Here is a 24,548-nt window from a genome sequence, read left to right on the forward strand (position 1 = left end):
CATTTGCTCCAACACTGAGGCTGCGTTTGGAAACGAGGGACACGAGGGACAGTGACAGAAATACAAAAATACAGAAGACAGTGGAGACAGTGACAGAATATAAATTGTATCTGTCTTATGTTTGGTAATACAAAATACAGAAACAGAATCTCTAACTTAAAAGACTAAATTACCCTTTATAACCTAACTTAACTTTACCTTCTTGTTGCTATCTTCGTCCTCCGCACCGCACCGCACCGGCTTCTTCCCTCCGCACCGCGTCGCCTTCCGGAGAAGGAGCTTGAGTTCAGATGAGATGAACGAAATTATGCCAATTCATTGACAAACACATCAAGGGAGTCAAATTTAAGAACAAAAAATAGCATAATTTTTTATAAAATCTGTTGTCAATCCATTGACCAAACGTAATGACGAAAACTGAAATAACCAGAAGAAGAAGAGCAGAAATTGGAAAACGCTGCCACAGAAAGACAACGATTGTAAGGAAATTGCAAACTTGTCGATTGCATGCATTTATTCCTCTGATTCGTCTTCCTCCTGGAAGCGGAGATGTTTCCCTTCCGGCACAGGCAACCCCTTCAACACTAGCACGCTTAGCGAAACAAGCTTCGATTCACCCACTGCCTCTTCTGCTTCGATCTCGTCGTCGCTGTTGTACACGAATCTCGTATGCTTCCCGGTGAATTCCGGCAGTTTTGGCTTTTCCTCCTCCATCCACATCTTTTTCAGGCCTTCACACAGGTCATCCAGCCCTTCATTTTCTTCTTCTCCTTCCTCGACATCTTCGTCACTGTCCAAGTTGGTGCCACGGAGCACCTCCTCGCCCGATCCAGGAGTCCCCCTTCCGGCTAGGACGCGGTACTTAGCCGCCGCCTCCGATGGCGTCTTCTCTTTCTGGAGGAAGCATCCGGAGGCTAGCCCGACGACGGGGGATTCGTTGGTGACGTCGAGGAGCGCCTGGCGCTCACCGCCATTTTTGGATCTCGCACGCTGCGAAGAATCATCTTGCTTGCTCTTGTGGAGGCTGCGAAGGTGCGAACGGCGGCGCGTGAGGAAGGGGTGCGAACGGGGAATGAAGATGGGTTTAGCTGAGGGTTTTATGGGTAATATGGTAATTTAACTTCTTCTGTCTCCGTGTAAAATCCGCTGTCTCCGATTTTCGAATGGACAGAAAAAAGCGACGGAGACAGAGACACAAATTAATTTTTTGTATCTGTCTCTCATTTCCAAACGGGGACAGAGACAAAAAAATCAAAACTGTCTCTGTATTTCTGTCCTGTCCCCGTTTCCAAACGCAGCCTGAGAGACCGGCAAGGCTATCCAGTACCATATGAAGAGAATAAGAACTTCGTGGCTTCATTTCCTTCTTTATTTGTCTCTTCATCAATGTTGCTATCCTTGGATTTGGTCCTCTACTGAAACTAATTATGGATGATTTTTTAGGTCTGTGTTTTATGAGAAATTTTTAATGTAATGTTTTCATGCAGCTAAATGATAAACATGAATGGTAAACTCTGATAAAGTATCAGCAGCTAAATGATCAGTAGAAACAAGAAGAATGACATGAAAGATATATAGGTATATAGAAGACTGTTACTGAATAAACTAGGAAATTTAGGTTAGTTTAATGCACTTGAAATGATATATGTAGTTTCTTGTCAGAAAAGATTTCAGGTTTGATCTTTCCTAGTACCCTATTATTTGAAGAGAATTCAATCCAACCTTTAACATCTACCAATAAAAAAAACTCTGCATGCAGCAGGTATAATCTGACAAAAGTCCTAAACAGCCCTGGAGATTGATTCTAAGGCATAAACAAAAGGGAGTTTTTTATTTTCAAAATATCAAAAGGAGCACCATATCACATTCATAGACCAACTATACCTCTTTTTATCTGATTTACTGAAAAACTAATAGTTTAATTGAAACTGTGGAAGCTAAAAATGTTTAAATATTTTAATAGATTCACTGAAAATTTCAAAATTATCCTTGCTTATTTTGTGTGAATATTCTCCCATATCAAGTTTAAAGTTATGAGAAAGTTAATACATATCATTGAAGATGGCAAAAGTGCACAACAATCTTGCTTTTATATTCGTTTAGTATTTCTGTTCCAATTTACAATTATTTTGGGGAATCTTGGTAGCTCATAAGCTGATGACAGGCATTTATATATTTTAATGGTAGGTGACATATAAATAGATACTATGACAGGGATAGAGTTGGTGACACCACGTCACCACAACTTTATATGCTGAGTTGGCTCAGTAGACAATCCTAATAAAAGAGAAAAGGAAACATTTTTATGATTATCCCATGTCGTGATCAAATTTTATTTTTGTCTCAATTTGAGCACTCAATATTTTAAGGGTAAGATGTTAATATTTCTTATAAAATTGCAAAATATATTGAAACATTTCTTCATACATAGATTTTGCTAGATTAAACTGATCTAAAAATCCTTAACAATCTCAAAGAGTTGGAACTTATTAGCTGTTGTTGTGCAAGGAATAAATTATTTTAAGATAAACACTAAGATTAAATTGATGAAAACTGAAAGTAAAGCCTGAATCTTCTACTCAAACTTGTATATTCTCTGGAGCTTTGTTCTGTGGCAAAGATCGAGGTAGCTCTTTCTTTAAGTCAATTTTCTTAGAAATATTATATTATATTATCTTCTTCAGATGGCTACTTGGTTTAATCTTTTGGATTCCATCCTATCATTATTTCTCAGTGGCATTTATCAAATTTAAATTCGTTGAAAGCAACATTATTTGTCCAGATGCTTTCCACTAATCATCATACTGTGTAAATTTGCTGACAAGAAAGCAAAAACATTGAGAGATTGAAAAGAACCTGCACCTCAAAGCAAAACATCCATCCGCAGTCAAAGAATTCCAAAGGCTGGTCTGGTGGCACCTTGAAAGACATTAAAAGGGCAAAGGATGGATCAGGAAAGATCAACAATACTCAAAAAGAAAGTTGAAAGAGATCACTAAGAATAAGATTGCGATGTGAACACAAGGGAGGTGAAAAACAACACACCATGTCTCTGATGTCTCCCTTTTCACTCCTTTTGATGTGATCCTCCTGCACTTTCTCGAGCACTCAATTCAGCCCTCAGCGCAAGTTCTTGTAGCTTCTCTCCATCCTCTGCAAAAGCTATACCTCCAACCATTTGAGTACTGGAAAAGCAAAGAACATGAAAGAACAAGGAACTGGAGATATTTTAATATCTATTTTTCAAGATCAATCAACTGTACATTTTTTTATGCAAAGCCCTAGCAACAGTTTGCTTAAAAATCTCTCTTTTCCAGGAAGTAAAAGAGCAAAGAAAATAAAAGGGGAAAAAATGGAATTCAACTCTCCCTCATTCCAATAGACATGTACATATCTTCTCCAGAGCTGAGCTAGAAAACTCAGCTTCATCCAGACATCCGCCGCGACTAGCAGCTGCCTTAAAATAGCTTCTATGCTCAGGTAGTGCTTTCCTCTTGTAGTAGACTGCAGCTTGTGCTCTTCTTCAAGCTGCAGATACATGTAACATTTTGGCAATTGCTGAAATTTGGTGGTGCATAGTGGTGGGCCAATGGCCGTTCCTCCTATTGATAGTTCAAAAGCTTTGTAAATAATGCTGGGTGTCAATCATCTTCTATGAAGATTCTGCTTATGAAGTCTTGGAATCGTTTAGAGTAGAGCTTCGGGCCAACTGCCGAGATGGAGTTGGGGTTTGTTTGCAGTGATTTGTAGACATGCTCCAACTTCTTGGTAATATCATAGTCTTGGAGGATATCAATAATCCCAAAGCAGAGAAACACATCATGGAGCTTGCCGCTTTGAAGGAGCGGGGGCAAACCACCACCAGCTACCAGAAATAGCTCAGATTCACTTCTTGTAACATGCTCGGCAATTGCTGGCATGTTCGACCCCAAACGGATGAGTGGTTTTCTGATCATAACAGAGATATTCAGACATCACAAATACAAATTAAAATCAATTCCACATAAAAGTCACAGCAACAATTAAGATGATAGTTAGATGGATGCTTTCCTTTTGCTACACACTTGCAGCAAAAATTAGGACCACCCAGTGACCAGTTCTAGATTGAGTTAATTAGATTGGCATGGAAATAAAAGCAGATTATTAGGTGATTCTAGTTGGTGGATGAATAAAATGGTAGCTTAAGTGGGTCAGTACCAAATTGCTTGTGCAATGGAATGTATAGAAGCACAAAATATAGTAGATGAAACAAGCTTCTTAGACAAAAATGCCAAAAGCTTTAATATAAAATTTGCAAAGGCTAATAAATCATATCTTCTGTGTTATGGATAATGACACTTATATTGCTCCACAAGCTACTCCAGAAAAAAGCTAGGCCACACTCACAAAGGTGTTTTATCAAATATCAACTACAGTAGAAGGCACCAAAATTTCAGAGCTAGCTTATGATGCACAAAAGAATCTCAATCACAAAAATGCCGACATTCATGATTCTGTTTTCAATCCGCCAGGAGATAATGTTTCCAAAGAATTACTGTTAATTTTCATAATCAGAAAGTAAACATCAAACTCAGCTCTTGTATGTAGAACATACCCTGTGTCGAGAATCTGAACGATATCTTGACAGGTTGACACTTCAGACCAGGTGTTGCTGCGCTGAAATGATGCCTTCTTGCCAGATATTTCTAACAAAATATCATTGTTATGATGAGATCGTTGCTAACTTACCCTATGAATTCTTCGTGATTGAATTCAGGCTTCCCAAAATTAACTTACTTGGGGAACCAAGGCACGGTGAGATGTCATCACAGAAATGAACTCCCACCAGGAGACTGTAATCCATAATCCCCTCAGCTTCTAAGAACTGACAGTCTTGCTTGATTTGTCTAAGGTATTAATTCTATCAGACCAAAAAGGAGAGTGCACTTGACAAAGCCAACAAGCTTCCAAGAATTAGAATGTGAACTTACTTAAGGAGCTCCATATACCAAGATGTATGAATGTGAAAAACAAAGTTCAGATCAAGATCCTTGAGTGTTGTTGTCTCATCAATTTGTTCCTCAGCCTTGCCAGTTGTACGCCCATATGATGATCCTTTCAAATCAAATCTTCTATGCATGCGGTATTCTGAGCAGAATAAATTACCCATGACAATGAACCTAACCTGGTTCCACCCAGCATACATGCATAATTGAATCAGATAACAAGTAAGACAGAGAGCAATCTGTTAAAAAATAACAAGAAAATTACTCAAGCTTATGCTTAACCTCTTACATACCTTCTGACCACCACTAGGTTTAACACAGTGCACACTGTAGAATCTTGTAACTAATGAGTTTGAATTCTGGCATACATGATGGTAATAACTAGGCAGCATCTTAATCAGTACCTGAGCATGTAAGGCAGAGCAACTCAACCAATTAGAATCAAGGTAATCCACTAAAAACAACAACTACAGCCTAAAGTTATAAAAATAATCAAGTAATTGATGCACACTTTGTAGAGGCAGTAATTCCCAGCAACATGACCACTAGAAAAGGATTTTAACTAGTACTATCTCAATATCACAATTCATAAGTATGAGCCCTAGACAATTAATTATTTCCACAATTAAGTTCCAAGTGGATGGGTAATAAGTAACTAACCTTCACTTCAGATTTCTTCACTGTCTTAATCATAAAGCGATCATCCTGTGTTAGAAAAAAAGAAACTCCCACTCTTCCCAGGAGAAGAGAGCTCCCTGAGGGCATGGTTGCCACAAATAGCTAACATGTAGTCTGCAGGATCCACTGAAAATAACTTCCTCAGGTGCCTATCAATTCAAATCACAAATCCATTTTTTCATTAGCTCAAGGTGCCCATCCATTGGGCTAGAAATAGTGGAAATTGAAAGATGATTGATTGGCTTATTCAGAATTATAAACCTGAAGACCATAGGGCAGTAATCCGTCCAGCGGAACTCAACTGACTGGTGTGGCGGAGTATTCTTTGATCCCTCCGGAGGAAATCTTGTCCGGAATTTCTTTATTGGATCAAAATCTGACATCTTGAGTTTACTCAACTGTGCTGAATCTGGCCTTCCGACTGAATAACTGATCAAAAAGTCAATCAACCAAGTAACTCAGTGAAAGAATTGACAGGGCGATGCAAAGATATGCATAATGCACAAATCTTACACCAACTACCTTATCCCCAATTGGAGGTTTAGCATCAAATCATAGTTCTTGTGCCCCTTCGATATTGTGTGCCCTGGCTTCTTTACCTCTGGAAATGAAAAACAGCAGGGAGTTGGTCGCCGCTGCACGGTTGCAATGAGGGCGCCACCCGTCTGGTCCAACAATGATCCATCCTGGTAAAGCATTGATGCCTGAAGAGTGTCAATGATATCGCAAGTGATATCCCCAGCCTCGCCATTCGACTCCCAGATGCAAATCCTGGGGAAGCCCTTTTCTGCCCCCGAGCTTCTCCTGGTAGCTCCTTCATCATCAACCGATGATTTTTTCCGTGCTACGGTGGTCGATGGTGTGACCGACACATCGTCCGATTGAGACAAGGAGCTCGTCTTCCACGCAGTCTCCTTCCGAACAGTGTTGGGCGCAGGATAGAACGTCCCATGGAGGGCCGTCCGCTCGCTGCTGTTCCAGCTACCAAAATAGCAGCTGCCGTCAGGCCAAGTGAAGACGCCGCTGCCCATGGGGACGCCGTTCTCCCACTGACCGTCATATCGCTTGCCGTTAGCCCAGATGAGAGCCCCACGGCCGTTAATGGCGCCGCCCCGCCACTCGCCGACGTACTTATTGCCATTCCGCCACACGTACCGACCGTGGCCCTCCTGCAGGTTTTGCCGCCACAAGCCCTCGTAGTAGTCGCCGTTGGCGTAGGACTTGCTGCCGAAACCGTGCTTGCGGTCGGCGACCCACTGCCCACGGTAAGTATCTCCGTCCGCCCCGATGAAGGTGCCCAAGCCCTCCATCCGCCCGGAACGGAAATCACCGTCGTAGGTGGCGCCGGACGGCCACGAGAACTTCCCCTTCCCATAGGCCTTCCCCTTCCGCCACTCCCCTACATACACGCACCCATCCGACCACATGTACTGCCCCCGCCCATTCGGGGCGTTCCCGGAGAACTCCCCGGCATAAAAGTCCCCATTCGCCAACACCTTCTCCAACCTCGTCTCCCCGTCACCATGGCCAATGGTCGGGGCCACTCTCCTGCCACCTACACCAGGACACCTACTCCCAACCCGAGCCGACATCCTCTCTTCCTCCTCACCCGCCGCATCCCCACCGTCTTCCTCAGCGAAACGCCGCATTCTACGCCGCAACAACGACCAAAAGACCTAATCCGCCGCCGGCAGCGACGAGCATTTCTTCCCCGGAAAACGCCGATCCGGCGCCTTGATCCCCCCGCTTCGCATCAAATCCCCAAGAAAATGCACCCGCCAAAAGCGAGCAATTCCAATACAAATCACAATCCACAACAAAAAAGAAAACCTCAACAATTCCTAAGAAAAACAAGGATCGAAGAAGAAGCCAAGAAGACGAGATCAGACGAGATGCGTCAGGCGTCAGCTGCGCTACGGCCTTCCTGTAGCATCGGCAGCACGACTACCTCCACCTGCAACGAAGAGAGAGCGAAGCGAGGTGTAGCAGTCTCAAATGTAGCGCTAATATAACGCCGAGATATAGTCCCCACTTCATATCTTTCTTAACGATTTCATCGCCTGTTCTGTGCGAAACACAATCACGACCAATTGGCAATCTTCACTGGCGGAACGATTGGCCCACCAGCATTGGTCACTTCTCAGTGAAGCGTGTTTTCTGTCAAAACAGCGGATCCTTCAATTTCCGGCTAGGTCCTGTTATAATCAAATATGTCGCGGTGTTAGTTGTCCCGATATAACACAGTTTGAACCGGTACCGGCCGCTATTCGTTGAAGTCTTAATGATTTGATTAGTTGAAATCGATGGTAATAATAAACAAGTTTAAGCATTATTGGTGCTTTATAAATTATTTTTAATGTGTTTATTCTCTATCAATTCCTTTCTTCTTTGCCCATTTATAATTTGAATTTCTTCATTTGCTAATCAACAAAAATAGTATTATATTAAAATAATTTTTTTAATTCGATTAAAATAACTCAACTAAATTGTTTCATTAAAATTGTACAATTTAACGTTTTTTATAAGATTAATAAAAAAGTGTCCTTTTGGTAATTTCAATAAAAAAGGGCGTTTTTAATTTTTGCAAAAAACAAAAAACCTATTGATTGTTGCTCAATAATCATCAATATTGGTGTACTACTATGCTTTTGCATATGTTTATTATTTTAATAAAAAAATAAAAAAGATTACAATTGGGATTTAGACAAACTAATTAATAAAAAATATTTATATTTTTTCATTAGTTTTATCTATAAATATTAATCAGTCAAACTCGTTGTAATCAAACATAATTATGCAGTATATTTTATATTATTGATCTAACTTCAAGTTAATGATTTAGATGGTCATATCCAAAAGCATGCATTATTTGTCTTTTATAAGTTATTCTTTATTTTTAAATATTTTATTTTATTAATTTAAATATTTAACTTTTCGAATTCATGACTCTATTTTAAATTTACTAGTTAATTCATGAGCCTATCTAAAAATATAAAAATTTTAAATTTAGATTACAATTTATAATAACTATTTTAGTTAAATTTATTTTAATATATTCAAAAAATATTAATAATTTAATTTAGTTAAAATTAATTAAATCTAATCAATATTAGTCAAATACTATTAAATAATTTTGATAAAAATTATTATAATTAGCGTAGATCAAATTGTTTGGAGTAAATTTGGTCAAGGCTCTTTTAATACAATTTTGTCCAAATTACTATAATAATACAGAATAAGAATATTTTTAAAATATAGATACCCATTTAATATTTTGTTTAAAAATGAGTATCGTTTTAATAATAATAAAAATAAAGTGCACCATGTCTGTGTTTAATATATATATTTTTTGAAGTTAAATGTTAAATTTTAACACGGGACCTAAATATAAATATCATGATAAATTAGAGCAAAATAAAAGATTGTGCTAAAACCAAAAGTCCCATTTTTACGTGTTAACCCTTAAAGTAATAATATTTATACGAGTTACATATTCAGGGTATATATGTGAATTAACAAAGTTTGAAATGATATCATATGTATTTACCACCTCTTGGTTGTTTTGGCTATCCAACCCTTCGATTTCAGTAAATTTTCAATGAGGCCCTGGAACTCCGACAAAACGCCGTTCCCCTCTCCATCCCTGCAAACTTCTCCTTTTTCCGCCCCCTTTCAGACCCTCGAGAGCTTCCTGGTGCGGCGCCGACGAGAGCGAAATCTCGAGATCGCGGGGCTCTGCCATCTCCCATCCTGTCATCTCCGAACCCTCCGACCTTCTCTCCGTGGTACCGTGCGCAGGGCGTGAGCGAGTGGGCTTCCTGCGCGGCGTCGAGGACGAGGGGGCGAGTGTGGTAAAGGTCGGCGACGAAGAGGAGAATTGGGAAGGAAGCGGCACAGGCTTGTCTTTTCCTTGCGACCTGAGATCTACAATCTTCTCTATTTCGCCGGTCGATTTCTACACAATTTATTCTAGGGTTTCTCATCGCGAGTCAAGTTTATAAATAAATAAATATATTGATATAATATAACACATATCAATGCTATGTTTGTCTTTTACCATAACATGATCACCATAGACAACATCGATGGCACTTTGCAATTGCATGTAAGTGGATAAGAACACTTCGGTAACATCTGGATTCTGCTGCTTCTAGATTTCTTTTAAAGGAGAACAGCTTTCATACGAAGGTATAACAAACATCGAATGATTAGGTAGGAAACATGACTTGGCGGCTATAGATAAACCAAACTCCTTATTTAAGCTCATTTGTCAAACCACTCCATGATATTGATAAATTGCTCATGACTCATGACAAATAAGAAGACAGTTAAAATCAGAACATAGATGTTCGGTTTGCAAGCAATATTACTCTTTTTATATGCAGAAAATCTTAGAAACGCACGGTTTCTTCCTCATTCCATATTGCAGTAACCTACTTGTTGAGTATATTCATCAATGAACTTACTCCAATAAGTCATGTTTTTGGATAGGTACACTCTCCAAATTGAACTAATCTTCTCGTAATCATCATATGCCTTCTCCCTCCATTTTGCCCTCTCTCAGCCACAAACATTAATATTTTCCAATCTGCTCTCTCCAATTCATTATACTTGCTTCTAAGATTACTTATCGGTTGATCACTCACCCTCACTATTACATTGTTTCATAATTTCCATTGTTAAAGTGATAACATTATTTACCTTTCCTCCCTTTTTAAATTTTTTTTACTTTATGATCCTGATTTCCATATGTGCTTAGGTGTAGCCTTCCTTTTTGTGCTGCATGAGATGTCCTAAGTAAAGAGTGCCCCTAGTGATCCATTCTCTGTCTTCCTTGCAGCCAGGAAGGATCTTCTACCCAACAACAGGAGCTTCATTGAGGTTCCTATTAAAGAAGGTAGGCAATAATCTTCCAGCCCATTTGTAGTTTATTTCTAGCTTTAGTGGGTAGGGCCTAACTTACCCTAGTTTTTATTAGTTATTGTTGACAGAATGGCAATAGGTTGCTTTACCTAAAAATATATAGTTTTCTCTTCCAGTATTTTTTTATTTGTTGTAGAAATCAATTATTGGCGAGTAATGCTACTGTATGCAACTTAGAGTGAGGGCAAACCTAGGAACAGCAGTTTCTCCATAGTGTCCTGGTTATCATGATTTGAGTAAGGAAGGCAGCCTCATTGATCTGAAGATTTCAAAGAAATCTCATTATCAAGGGCTCATTTCATTTGCTTTGCCCCTAATATGAATAATTTATCTCGTCCTTCATATGGACCTAAAGGTGCCTTCCATCCTTTCTTTTCTTTCTTATGAGATTGATGTAAACACTGAACTTTTTTGGTTTTAAGGCTGAATATTGCTGACCATCCCTGAACCTCACATTGGCAAGAACCTCATGCACAAGGGCGTCACTTTTTTTACCATATGAAGTTTAGGATGCTGGTCAATATTGTACATTATAGTTACTAGAGAGTTCTTAGTGGTAGTATATGAATGTGTTTCCTAGATGTGGTCAATTTAAGAGTTGGAGCAATTATTGCCTTTGTAAGCTATAATTGACCAGATATTTTCCCTCTTGCCTTTGTTTCATGGTATTGGAATTCTTCTTGGATCCATGTTCGGAAATGTCACACAGCAACTATTCATCCATATTTTGTTGCCTTCGCTATGCCATTGTGTCTTCATGGTTTAAGTGGGTTGAATAAGTATTGTCCTTTTGAACTCCCCCTTAATATTGTACCTGTATGTGTTCATGTACCTGTATGTGTTCAAAAGTTGAATAAATAACTGCACTTTTGTGTGTGTGTGTTTTTTTTGTATTGATACTTTCATGACTAAGCTGAGTTTAATACAAATTTATTGTTTCATGTCTGCTCAGAAATCAAGACTGGGAATGAATCCTCAACAAGGTAGGGTATCTGCTAATGGATATAGCCGCCGAAGAGTTGATTCACTGACAGGATCTAGGATGGAGAATAAGATGCAACCAAGGAAGTCAGCCTCTCCTAACTTTGGTAATACAAATTAAGATTAGATGCCATACTTGTTAAATACTTCGTCCCACAAAGCTTATGACGATTTGCAAATTGTGTAATAGCAGGAAGAATTACAGGCCCATCACGTGATCGGCTGATATATGTTTTGTCATTTTTGATTGGTCACCATGTCGAAGTCCATGTGAAAAATGGATCTATAATTTCAGGAATCTTTCATGCAACAAATGCTGATAGAGACTTTGGTACCTTCTATACTTGATTTGTGTTGAACTGTGATATGCTTATGCACCTTCCTATCCTCTCTATTCTTGATTTACACGCTCAGCATCTAGCTGATTAAGTTGTCTTTTGTGATCTTGAATGTTATTCATTTGCACCTTTAAGACGTGTGGGTTTGGATGCAGAAATTGTTCTGAAAATGGCTCAAGTGGTTAAGGATGGCTCCATGAGAGAGCAGAAGTCTTCCCGTGATAATATCACAACCCCTCAGCTAATGATTGTGCCTGCACGAGAACTTGTTCAACTTCTTGCAAAGGTTTATTGAATCTAAACTAAAGTAGTTCCCATTCAATGTGTGTTATTCAGCTTTTGCATGTATTGATTTATATACATTTGATCTCTTATGAATCATCGCGGGCAAGAATGTATTTTTCCATGTAATTTCTGTCATGCCATAATCAATCTCATCCATGCTACTGCATGTTTCAAGAATTTTTATTATGCTGCTGTTAAGAGTTAAACTGAATTGTGTAAGAATGCCATGCAGAATCTGTTGGTTCTTTATCTAGTTGTTTGTTATGATGCATTGTGTAGGTTACACCAGGAAAGTTGACCTTGAGTGAATGTTCCTTCTGTTGCTTTGATTTACATGCTTTGACATGCTCTTCAATACTGATTACTTGAGATTTATCCTTGATATTTTTTTTCTATTATATTCTTAAAATAATCCTGGATTTTGATAGTTTGTATCTCTGCATATCTTAGATTCATTCTGTTTCATTTCTCCAAAATACCAGGATGTGTCACTTGATGAATTCACCAAGGGACATTCAAATGAGAAGGGCAAAGATCTCTTGATTGATTCTGTAATTTCTCATTCTCATCATCTAGAGACAGAAAGAGAGCTGACGCCTTGGATCCCTGATGAAGAATATCCCGAATGTCCTGAGCTGGAGAATATATTTGATGGAACACTGGATAGGTAGCTGATATAACACCTACATTGTTATGGCTTATAGGGTTGCTAATAGAGCAATGTTTCCTTAATTTTTCTGGAGTCATTTTATCTTCTTTATTTTTTCAGTCATTTCTTCTTCTGTGCTTATATTATGAAATTCTATAATGTCTTATAATTAGAACTCCTTCAGTTATTTAATAGGTATTACATTATTTCAATAACATCAAATACTTTTTTTTTCTTTCAGTTTCAGGTATATTTTTGAGAGTATGATCTTTCTGAAATTTGTTTTTTGTTCAAATTGTTCATCTTTTTTTATGTGTTTTTTGATATTTTTTATGCCACTAAGCTGATAGGATGAGTTCTCTTGTTTAGGAACTGGGATCAGTTTGAAGCAAATGCTGCTTTGTTTGGAGTAAAGAGCACATTTAATGAGGAAATTTATACTACTAAGCTTGAAAGAGGACCTCAAATGAAAGAGCGTGAAAAAATAGCTTCAAGAATAGTTAGAGAAATAGAAGGACAGGAAGCCCATGATTTTCATCAAGCTGAGGTGCTCTCTTTTTGAAATTATATATGCTGATACTTTCTAAAGAGCTGCAAAGAATAACAAATTCTAATGTATTATATAACAGGAAAGAGGCTTTAGCTTCCATGATGATCTTGGCCTTGATGAGGAGAGTAGATATTCATCTGTATGTAGGGAAAGCAATGATACTAGATTCAGAGAAACTGAGAACACCTGCAATTCTGAAATATTTTCAGGATCTGCAGGTGTTGTGACTTCTAGATCATGCCCTGAACCTGAACCTTTAAGCACCGAAGTCTGTAGTGAAGTGCAGGCATTGCAGAATGAAACTTTGGCATCATCTACTAGTTCATCACTGGTAACTACTACCATTTCAGCTCAGGAATATCTTAGAATACTATGACAAACATCAAGAGCAGTAAAATAATATCACTATATGCTAAATTTATTTCTTAATCCAAAAAATAATACCAGAGCTACAATTTTTGATGGTATAATCTCAAAGACAAAATGCTGTTTGCCTAAACATTTTTTCCACATTCATAAATTGTGCAGGATGAGGATAAATACTTGCACGCTGACAAGGATTTAGGTATCTATCCTGTTAGTGACTATGATCACCAAGCATCTGACTGTATTACCCAGAGTTCCCCACCCTTGGATTGTGAGAGCAGGTTTGTGCTATTTGAGCTGATTAATCTGTATTTGTCCTCTTAAAGTGAAATTGTTTGATTTGGCCATATGATTGTCAATGAGTTTTATCTAAGTGTCTTGATTTCATGTTTGTGGAATGCCTAGGTTGGACTCAAATCAGGTGAAAGACCAAAGTGGCAAGATCGAGAATACAGTGAGATACTTTAAATATGTTATGCAACTACTGTTCTGTCTGCTTGCTTCTGACATGATCGTTTCTACAGGTTCAAGATTCACAGGCATCCGAAGGTCAGTACTGACTTCATGATAACTGACCACACTTACCTTATCTTGAATGTTTTGCTTCATTGTTGTCCATTTTTCAGGAGGGTCGGAAGGATTATCTACAAATGGAACTTTGTGTAATCCTTCATCTTCTAGTCAAGGAGATATAACTAATGAACCTTCAGATTCTCAAGTCCTTGTCAATGTGTCTACTGCTATCAAACCAGTAGGTTCTAGGGTAAGACCAGGTAGTTCTTCAAACCACGTGTCTGCTGACAGTGCACTAAATCAGTCTGGTTTATCCCCAAGCTCCTCCAGCGGATCACTTTCATCTGAAAAATCAACTCTTAACCTGAATGCTAAGGTGAATTCATGGCAGAAGCCAGATAATTTTCCTCCTTTTAAGTCATTGTGGTTCTTGACTTTTGATTAAACAGGCTAGTTGTTTTTTCATGTGCAAGTTAGTATTTATCCTAGTTCCCTCTGCTGTTATAATCAGGAATTTAAACTCAATCCAAATGCTAAGAGTTTTACTCCGTCAACTTCTGCAAGGCCGCAAGCAGAAGTATCTGATGGGCCTTTCTATTATCCTAATAATGTAGCTTCTCTTCAACCTATGCATGGTCTACCTGTAGGAATGGGGGTAAGATCTTAAACTTGTCTTCCTGCTTTTTTTTTGGCCTTCTATCAACACATCAATACATGGACTACTCTAAAGTTATCTCTGTTTTACTTTCTACCCTTTCATAATTTTTGAGTTTCGTTGTCCATAATGATGCTGCAATTCGTTTGGTGCTTAGGCTACTACTTGTTTTGTGTTAAGTTGGCTTTATGTTTCCATTTAATACTGATTTAAGTGTGTTATTAGTCTGCATATACTCAGCTGCATATCCACTGTTCTAGGAATATTGGCAATCGCTTAAAACCAATTTCGAGGCCTCTTTCTTCTAAGGAGATTGACATAATTCATATCATTCTTTAATGAACTGCAGATTTGTTCTTTAAACTAGTCTGTCTTGCCTAGTTTTCCAAGTAATTAACTTGGTGCTCAAACATTAGGATGCGTTTGATTCAAGTTATTATGTACAACCTTGATTATGTGATTACCAAATAATCACATAACCAGGGTTATGGACTATAAAACATAATCTAATATTATTTAGTTCAACTTATTTATTTAGAGGGAATAAATTAAATTTATTACCCTTGATTCAATTTATTTTTAGAATAAATTAAATTAAATTAATAATATTAATATTAATAAAATTAATGATGATAATAAATTGATAATATATAAAAAATAAATATAATTTATTTATATTTTTTTAAATTTAAAATAAATTTATATATTTTTAATAAAATAATTCATTAAAATAATTATTTTAATAAAATAATTTATTAAATTAATAAATATAATTCATTAATTTTATTTTTTAAATTTTAAAATAAATTTATATATATTAATAATAAAAATTTATTAAAATAATTATTTTAATAAAATAATTTATTAAATTAATAAATATAATTCATTAATTTTTAAATAAATAATTCATTAAATTAATAAATATAATTCATTAATTTTATTTTTTTTTAATTTAAAATAAATTTTTATATATTTTAGTAAAATAATTCATTAAAATAATTATTTTAATAAAATAATTTATTAAATTAATAAATATAATTCATTAATTTTATTTTTTAAAATTTAAAATAAATTATCTCTTTTAAATTTATAAATATTTAAATTAAAATTTATTGAATTAATTAACTCAGTTTCAATTAGGTTTCATGGTACATTTCAATTAACTCAATTTTAAAATCGGAGGGTAATCATGAAAAATTTTTTCGTTAATCTTCGGAATCGTAGAAAATCTTAGGCTGCCAAGGTAATCACATTCTCAGGTTATAACTCATTTGTTGATGTTCTGTATTACTTGAGAATCGATCATAACCTGAATCAAACAAGGTTATTGTTGATAACCCCGGATAGATAACCGAAGTTATTAATGATAACGCCCAAACACCCCCTTAGAGATATGCAACTTGTCCTTGGCTATGGATTGAGAATCATAATGATGTTTTAGAATTTGCTCGTTGAGTTGTTTGATCAGCATTGATGTCTTCCAACAGTGCCCCATCTATTTCTCTGGTATCCTGTTAAGTGGGAATTGTGAACTTGCATGAATCTATAGTAAAGAATCAATACTTTATCAAATTTCCTTATTAAATTCGCCCAATTTATTGCAATCCAACTTATTTGGTAATTCACTGGAAACAGTGCATGGAGATGCACAGAGAGTTGTTTATCCTTTGCTGCTACTGAACTTTTGGGAAATTAATTGTTAACAAATGATGTGAACGTGATTTTACCTGTTTTGTTTTCCATTTTAGTTGCACTCAGTCTTGATTATATGCTTTACTTTCATTGTAATAATGTCTTGAGAACACAGGTTGCTCCATTTGGCCATCAGCCTGTTTTTTACAATCCTCATGCTCCACCAATGCAATCCTCCCAAGCATATATTCACCCTAACGGGTCAATGGTATGTTATTTTCCTATATTTACTTTAATGGACTATAAGGATAATTTTGTGTGCTATCGTACTAAAAAGTTTTTCATGTCATTTCTTTTCCAGTATGGGCAGCAAATGATTGTCGGGCAGCCTCCACAATTTTATTATGTGCAAGGCTATCCTCCTGTAAGTTAATCTTTCGTGAGTTTTGATCAACGTTGTATCATCCATCTTTTTTCTTTAAGCATGTTAGACTTTGGAGCTAGTCTATTATGAAAATGGCCTCTTGAAACTAGCATTCACTTGTCTTGTAAATTTTGTTGCCTTAATTTGTGCCTCAAAATTTCCCCTAACCTATATCATTAATATTAGAGAAAAGGATGTGTTGGGATGGGTATTTTAACTATGGAAACAGGTCAATTTTATTTTCTTTAACTAGGAACATATTTAAGCTACTCATATGTGAAGTTTCAGGTTATTCCGCATCTTAAGTTCCAAAATCTCCTTGTCTTTCTGAATATTTACTGATCACTGCTGCTTGCTAAATCAGTACCGTATAAGTTTGTAATGTTTTATTGTACTGTATAATTCACTCTAAACTCTTCGTAAAGTTTTATTCTGCTGTATAATTCAATCTAACTCTGACTTATGTGTCTTCTCTATGATTTGTCTTTATTGCTGAGAATTGCATTCATTCAGGTTTCAATTATAAATACTTTTTAATCTGAACATCCTACCTTATATGAAAAGTATTATATTTTCTATTTTCCTATAATTGATTATAGTTTTAAGTTGTAACTGCTTGACTGTGATATTTGATGGCTCCACTCTGTTTTGCTTGAATTCTGAATTAATGGATGCTAATGTGATGCGTGCTAACTGCAATTACACGATCATCATCAAGTAATAAAATTATAATCCTTAGAGACTATGGAGTTGAGTATCAATTTACGTGCAACGGAAGACTAACTAGACGAATCAAATTAAGAGAATTATTGTGAAAGTATGTAAAGTAAGAAAACTTAATTAAAAGATGGGAGAAAATAAGTTCTTGAGACAATTCTAGGACTTCAATTTCACCACAATGATCGTTGGACGATGTAGTTGTGAATCCCTCTTATCTCGATGTTAGATCATGTTTGAAGGTGGTCTATCCTAAAGTACTTGATGCTCCATTTCGATAATACACCGGTGTATCTATCCGAACGTGGACTCTATTTTTGTGGTAATCAAACTAGGATAGACCCTTTATGCTTTATGATAGCCAATGGTATCTTCGAGAAAGTTTGGATTATTTTCGTGAACAAACTCTCAAGTCCAGCTCTCATAGGTCCGAGATCAGAGTTCACCTTTTGGTTCGTTCTCTTTTCATTAAAAATATGTTAACTTACGTTAATACATATTAGCATGTAAAGTACACAAAAACTGAATCTAGGATCAACATATTATGTGATAAAGAGTGGAATAACAAACTATAATTGCCAATTCAACATCAGGTTACATCCTAATCTTAGAATTAAGGAGACTACTCCACCACGATGGAAAAACAAGCCAAAGACATCATTGAAAGCATTTTACAATTCAAAATAAAGATCAAAGTGCAAAAAGAACTCAATTTGTAGATGTCGATGATGTCTTTGGAGATCTCCATGTGCTCCTTGGTAGTTAGAATCTCTAGGCTCCTTGGATCGTTTTGAAGATGACTCGCTTTTGGGGCCTGTTGTCACAAGAACCCCGCGATACCTAAAACTACCACCCTTGGTTGCTTTTATAGCCACAAAAGTTTTCAAAATATTGTAGAGTTTTCTATATTTCCAAGGGTGTCACCTTCAAAACTTGTCGCGCCATGGCCGTGGCAAGCACCGTGGATCGTGTTGGAAGGCTTCTGGTAAAAATCCCGAATGGAACACGGCCATGCTGGAAGCTTCGGGTGTTACTCTGAATTCAATTTTATTTTCATGGATGATTCACGACTGTGGCAGATACTAGAGTCAGGCCATGTATCTTTCTGAAATGTCGTTCCGATAGCTTTTCGTGTCCACATGAGCTCTAAGGTCAAAATCTTCACGTCCTGTTAACACAAAGAACAATTATCCGAATTCAAAAGATGAAAGCTAGGAGTTTATCCGAAATATGTGCATGTTAAATGATACTGAAAACATATGGCTTAAACCTTTATTTGTCCTTAAGCAAAATCTACAATTAAAACTAATATGTGTGAATGAAAAATCATCATCCCTAGCGAATTCATCTAATCCTATCTAGTAGTTTTATTGATGAGCATAGGCATACGAATTATTTCACTATGGTCTAACTTGACAATTCTTTATGCTCTGTCAATGTGATTTACTCTAAAACATCTATTACCAATTTAAGTTATTTCGTTATTCCATTGTGTTCTTAGAACTTCCAGTGCAAGAGACATTTACCTGTCACATGCAAGGATAGTTCCCCTAATGCTTTACATTATCCACGTAAGGCCTCAATGGAGCACTCAATGTCGAGGTAAACTAATAGATATTCCTCAATAATCATTAGGTCTCAAAGGGGTAATCGGTATTTCCCCAGTAATCACAGGGTCTCAAAGGGGTACCTAGTTGCTTTCCTCATCGCCAAACACTTTTTCTTCATTTTTTTCAAAAATTTTTATGAGAATCTTATCTCGAGTGTTTCTCCAATAACCAAAATACAGTGAGAGTCCTCAAGGAAACTAAGGTATTAATCCAATATAATGAACAATAACTATTCTAACTTTCAAAATTAAGCTTTATATGAAAGGAGATACTAAACAAGTAGATCAGCAATGAAACTTTCCGACTCAACAATGCTCATGCCCTACTATTATAGATAGAAGAAAATAAATCACTAAAGATATGAGCATATATTTCCACAAAGATATTAAATTTTAACATACTAATATCGTGTTATAAGAAACAAACAAATAGATGCATGATGAACATGGTAAATATGATAATGCGGAAAATAAAAATAAATAAAAAGACATGATGACTAAAGAAAAACTAAAACTAAGGAAATAATAAAACTAGCTAAATTAACTAAACCAACTAAACCTCTGAGACTTGAATTAAGCATTGTCCTCAATGTAAAGAAAATCTATTGAGGAGGAGGAGGGAAGTAACTTTGTGACAAATGCTTGTTGTACATCACCTCCATAAGTTGGCGCAGCTCGACATGCTCAGCTCTAATAGTGTCAATGGACGTGCGAATCTTCGAAAAAGCATCCTGAGTGTAATTTGTAGAAGATCCAATAAAAGAAAAAGTATTGAGAAGAGCTGACCCGCGTAGATGGGCAAGGGGGTAGTCCATTTCAATTGGTTCAGGAGGAGCAGAAGGGAAGGTTCAGTTGGCATGGACTTGGACGATGGTTCACTCGGGGTCAGGTAGGGGGTGTGGGAGTTCGTCCTTAAGGACAAGGCTTTAGCAGTCCCCGTCCTTAACAATCATACAGATAGCGATGCATGATTCCATGTTGATCTTGGTGCTACTCGTGGCTTCCTGAAGTTTGTTCAACTGATAACCTAGGGCATGGGCAATCGGGGTAATGAGTCCGCCGACAACGATATTCCTCCGCCGAGACCCTACCGACCTTGGCGAGTCTAGAAAAAGATGAACCTGTATCTAATTGAACATTTTCTAACATGACCCACAAAACATCAACTCACTATGATGGACTATCCCGTTGTTATCTCCATGTCAAAAAATAGTACGCGACATAATTCGTTGGAGATAGCGAAAATAGTGGTTTCGGAGGCGAGTGGCCTTGGCCCTAGAGACATCAGAATTATGGTCATTAGTGAGTCCAAACCAAAAATGATTAGGTCTAAAATCATTGGGGTTCCTCTTATCCCCACCACAAGGTAACTCAAAAATTGAATTAAACTGCTTGTGATTAATTAGGTGTTCCGTGTTAAACAGACGAAACAAAATGCGACCTTCGTTAGATCCCTGCCCATATAAGACATTGGCCATGCTAGAACTTAGAAATTCAAGGGTAGGTCTAATGTAGGTAGGAAATTTCATATTCATGAATGCGGACCATCCTACCCACTCTAACATCCAATAAATATTATCCCTAAGTTTTAGAGCATTAAGCACATGATCATCCATATATCTAGTATTAACAATCTTTTGCTTAGCAAACATTTCATATCTAGCCTTATGAGATCATCGCGAAAGATAATGCCGAAAGGATTGGAATTGTTACCCCTTCTGGATTATGTGCTCTTCCCCTTCGCCCTCGAGCTTGAGCTCTCCCCGCGTTGACGTTTTGAAGCCATTGTACCTGCACACAAAGATGGAAAAGAAATTTGAAGAAGGGAGAATTAGGGTTTGAAGTGGAAGAAGGGAGGAGAGGATCTTGAGGTGGAAGAGGGAAGAAATTAGGGTTAGAGGAGGAAAAGAAGCTTGCTGTGGAAGAGAAGAAGAGGAAGAGTTTGAGTGCTTAAGAGACTTAGGGCTTTGAGAGATTTAGGGTTTGAGAGGAAAAGAGGGTTTCGGTGAGGGAGAAGAAGGGGTTTAGAGTGCGGCGGTGGGGCAAAACACGATTCAGGAGGTTTTAAAAACCCTCCTGTGAGTGCACCAAGGGCTGCTCGGGGCACGTTCTGGAAGTCCTCCTTTGCTGTCACCCGAGTCACCACGGGTGTGGTGGCTTCAAAGGCCTGCCCGTGGGGCATTCTGTGACCTTTGGTTGCTTTTATAACCTCCAAAGTTTCTAAAATACAATAGAATTTCCTAAATTTTTGAGGGGCGTCGCCATCAAAACCTAGCGCGCCATGACCTGGCTGGATCATGTTGGAAGGCTTTTGGTAAAAATCCCGCATGGAACATAGCCGTGGTAGGTGCCATGGTCTGGCCGTGTTCCTTGGAAGCTCCGGGTGATGCTCCAAATTCAATTTTATCTCCATGGATTGATCCATGGCCGTGGTAGGTGTCATGGTCAGACTGTGTGTATCTTTCTGAAATATCGCTCTGATAGTTTTTTGTCTCCACACGAACTCCAAGGTCAAAATCTTCACGTCTTATCATAAAATACACAGAGCAATCATCCGAATTAAAAAGATGAACAGAATGTAAAAACTAGGAGTTTATGCGATATATGCTCATGTAATATAATAAATGCATGCTAAATGATATAAAAAACATATGCATGATTCACACATCATAATGCAAGGATGCATGTTTATTCACTTGCACTCCAAGAGGTAGTTAGATTATTTGACTGTTGTTAAGTGGAAATTCTTGTTATAACACAACACTCACTGGAATGTTTATTCAGTTTCTGATAAGTTTTGCTTGTTCTTAGCCGATTTGTTGGAATCCGGCTGATTCTGAATCCTCAACAATTTTGTTTATTCCGATTGTTTCCTTGTTAGTCTTCCCTCAATCAAAATTTTCTCTCTGTTTCCATTCAATTACTGATTACAATCGCATCATAAAGGCTGAAATTACCTTGTTTTCACTGTCTTGATTGTTTGATTCCTAACTAGTTGTTTTGGAAGGAATTGTTTGCGAAACATGCTTCTTTCTGATTGTTAATGTGCTTTCATGACTCTTCGTCATGTCAATGCATCATGCTATCGGCTTTATTCTATTGGTAAACATGGTTTATCGACCTTTTCCAACATGGGAAAGTACGATACTCTGTATGATTGCTTTAATTTTTATTATCTACAACAGCACATTAGTCGCACTTCTCTTTTTTGTTACCCTATACTTATTCTTGCAGGAGATGCAGCATAAAGGGAGGAAATATTGAAGTGTTCTAATTCATCTGCGATAATGCGACTTTCAGTGGATTTCACCTGTTATCTGCATTTTCTCAAGGTCACCTATACTCATGTAAGAACAAACATTGTGGCAATGTGTTGGCGAAGGCGCTTACAAGTGTTGATTGATTTCTCACTGACCTGCATTGTATGGCGGTACTATAACCATTTTAAATCGCAGCAGGTCACAGATGTTTCCATGAGTTGGAAATAGAGTTTGTATGTAAAGACACCTTAAGCAGCAGAACAGAACAATCTTCTCTCTGAGATATCACTGCTGTTCTGCTTTCTGGTTATATTTATTGGTGTTTGTGCTGATCAAAATAAACCTAACAAAAAAGTCTCAGATATTTATTTGATCGAACTCGTTAGTGATGAATTGGATAGTTGGATTGCAGCCTGCTAAATTACAAGTATCTGTGTTTTGTAAATCTAAATATGTCAAATAGCCAAAGAGCAGAGTGAAGGTGGTTGTAGTAATGTTTGGGGATGCTTTTACTGCCACTTTGGGCTGACTGTAGTTTAGAGAGGATGATGAGTTTCAATTAGAATGTTCGTCTTTCAAGTTGCAAGAACCTTATTTTAGGGAAAATGCCTATTTAAGTATTTTAAACATTTTGATAGTCATTTGTTTGTGACTTGAAAAGTATATTTTCTTTGTCTTGTGAATAGGTTTTGGGTGTTTTTAAAATCAAGTTATTCTTAACAAAAAAAAATATGATTTCGAATGCTACAATCACAATTATAGTCTCATTTTATGATTTTGAAAAAGGTTGGACCATCAATCCATTTTTGGTTAAATACTTTGAAGAACCCACTTTGCTTATGATGGTAATGAGAATAGATGTGAGTTTCTAGAAGTGGAATGAATGAAAATTAACAAAGTTTATTTCATCAAAACATCTTTTATTGAAATAATCACCTATTAAACATTAAATATATGTGCCATACAAGTAAAAAGTCATATACTCAAACATTATATTTGTTATGAAAGTGATTGATGTCTTTAAAAGAAATTGATTAATGTTGCTTTAAAACAAAATGAATTGTCAAGATATGATTCAAACACCCTCAAAATACAAAGAGAAAAAAGGAAGAAGAAGAAGAAAACACTCGTTAGCATATTCTCAAATTGAGTTTAAAAAAACATGAGCATTACTTAGAATAGACATAACAATATTAGTAAGTAGGGAAGCCTACTCTTTTACCTTGGATATTTATTCAATCTACGTAGAATGTAAATCATAGATAGCTATGACTAATTGACAATGCGTAAATCCTTGGCTAAGTAGTAAGTTTATATCTATGAATTCAAAATCTAAATAAGGAGTGCGGAAGGGAAAAAAATATTATTGGTACAATCAATCTCTAGGGTTTTGATATTTGATAATATACATATGCTTGATCAAGTATTGACCAAGGATTGCTGCACATAAAAAAGGAATTAAGTGAGAAATCTAATCAGGTCAATGTTGATCGGATGACCAGCAAAAAGAAGTCTAGTCAAGTCAAGATTGACCAAATGATTAATAAGGGGAAAGTTCAGGCAAGTCAAGAATGACTAGATATTTGATAAGTGACAAGTCCCAGTAGATCAAGGTGATTGAATACTTGGCAAGGAAAAATTCAAGTCAAGGATGATCGGATATCTGACAAGTGATAAAGTCCAAGTAGGTAAAGGTGATCGAATGTTTGATAATGGGAAAACTCTAAGGGAGTGAATCCTATGTGGTGAGAAGTTTTGGAGGAGTGAACTCTAAGCAAAATATAAGCTTAATAGGTCAGGTAAACTTATAGGATAAAGCTTGTTGTGTGTTTGAGTGTGTTTGTTTGCACTTATATGCTAGTCTGGTAAGAATTTGGAGCTTGAAGCAAGACAGAGAGCAGATGAAGACAAATTGACGCAGTCGAACAAAGCCAAACTGGTTTAGTCGATTGGACGGTCAGTTTGATTGATCAAAAAATTGAT

The 24,548-nt window shown here is 36.9% G+C and overlaps 2 protein-coding genes and 1 pseudogene across 4 annotated transcripts; 1 reads left to right on the forward strand and 2 right to left on the reverse strand.

Annotated features, from left to right (window-relative positions):
• Positions 1 to 369: 369 nt before the first annotated feature.
• Positions 370 to 3,178, reverse strand: LOC141835611 (uncharacterized). Its single transcript, XM_074722995.1, has 2 exons — positions 3,097 to 3,178; positions 370 to 1,088 (listed from the first exon to the last, which is right to left on the reverse strand). Exons 1-2 carry the CDS (start codon positions 3,176 to 3,178, stop codon positions 514 to 516), a joined length of 657 nt encoding a protein of 218 aa, XP_074579096.1. The 3' UTR covers positions 370 to 513.
• LOC141835898 (phosphatidylinositol 4-phosphate 5-kinase 1-like) lies at positions 2,815 to 7,312 on the reverse strand (annotated as a pseudogene).
• Positions 7,313 to 9,334: 2,022 nt separating this feature from the next.
• Positions 9,335 to 22,943, forward strand: LOC141836524 (polyadenylate-binding protein-interacting protein 4-like). 3 transcript variants are annotated; one of them, XM_074724034.1, is made up of 16 exons: positions 9,335 to 9,610; positions 10,504 to 10,560; positions 11,539 to 11,674; positions 11,758 to 11,898; positions 12,061 to 12,191; positions 12,673 to 12,857; positions 13,209 to 13,386; positions 13,469 to 13,720; positions 13,918 to 14,036; positions 14,161 to 14,209; positions 14,280 to 14,304; positions 14,382 to 14,644; positions 14,780 to 14,923; positions 16,731 to 16,823; positions 16,917 to 16,979; positions 22,540 to 22,943. In XM_074724034.1, exons 3-16 carry the CDS (start codon positions 11,554 to 11,556, stop codon positions 22,567 to 22,569), a joined length of 1,794 nt encoding a protein of 597 aa, XP_074580135.1. In that variant the 5' UTR covers positions 9,335 to 9,610; positions 10,504 to 10,560; positions 11,539 to 11,553; the 3' UTR covers positions 22,570 to 22,943. The 3 variants fall into 3 exon arrangements, with proteins under 3 accessions (XP_074580135.1, XP_074580137.1, XP_074580136.1); XM_074724036.1 differs by having other exon boundaries at positions 11,761 to 11,898; XM_074724035.1 differs by lacking the exon at positions 10,504 to 10,560.
• The last annotated feature ends 1,605 nt before the right edge of the window (positions 22,944 to 24,548 follow it).

This window comes from Curcuma longa, chromosome 10 (assembly GCF_044706935.1).
Source record: "Curcuma longa cultivar G26 ecotype Majalengka, Jawa Barat chromosome 10, ITB_CL_G26_1.1, whole genome shotgun sequence".
Lineage (NCBI taxonomy): Eukaryota > Viridiplantae > Streptophyta > Magnoliopsida > Zingiberales > Zingiberaceae > Curcuma > Curcuma longa.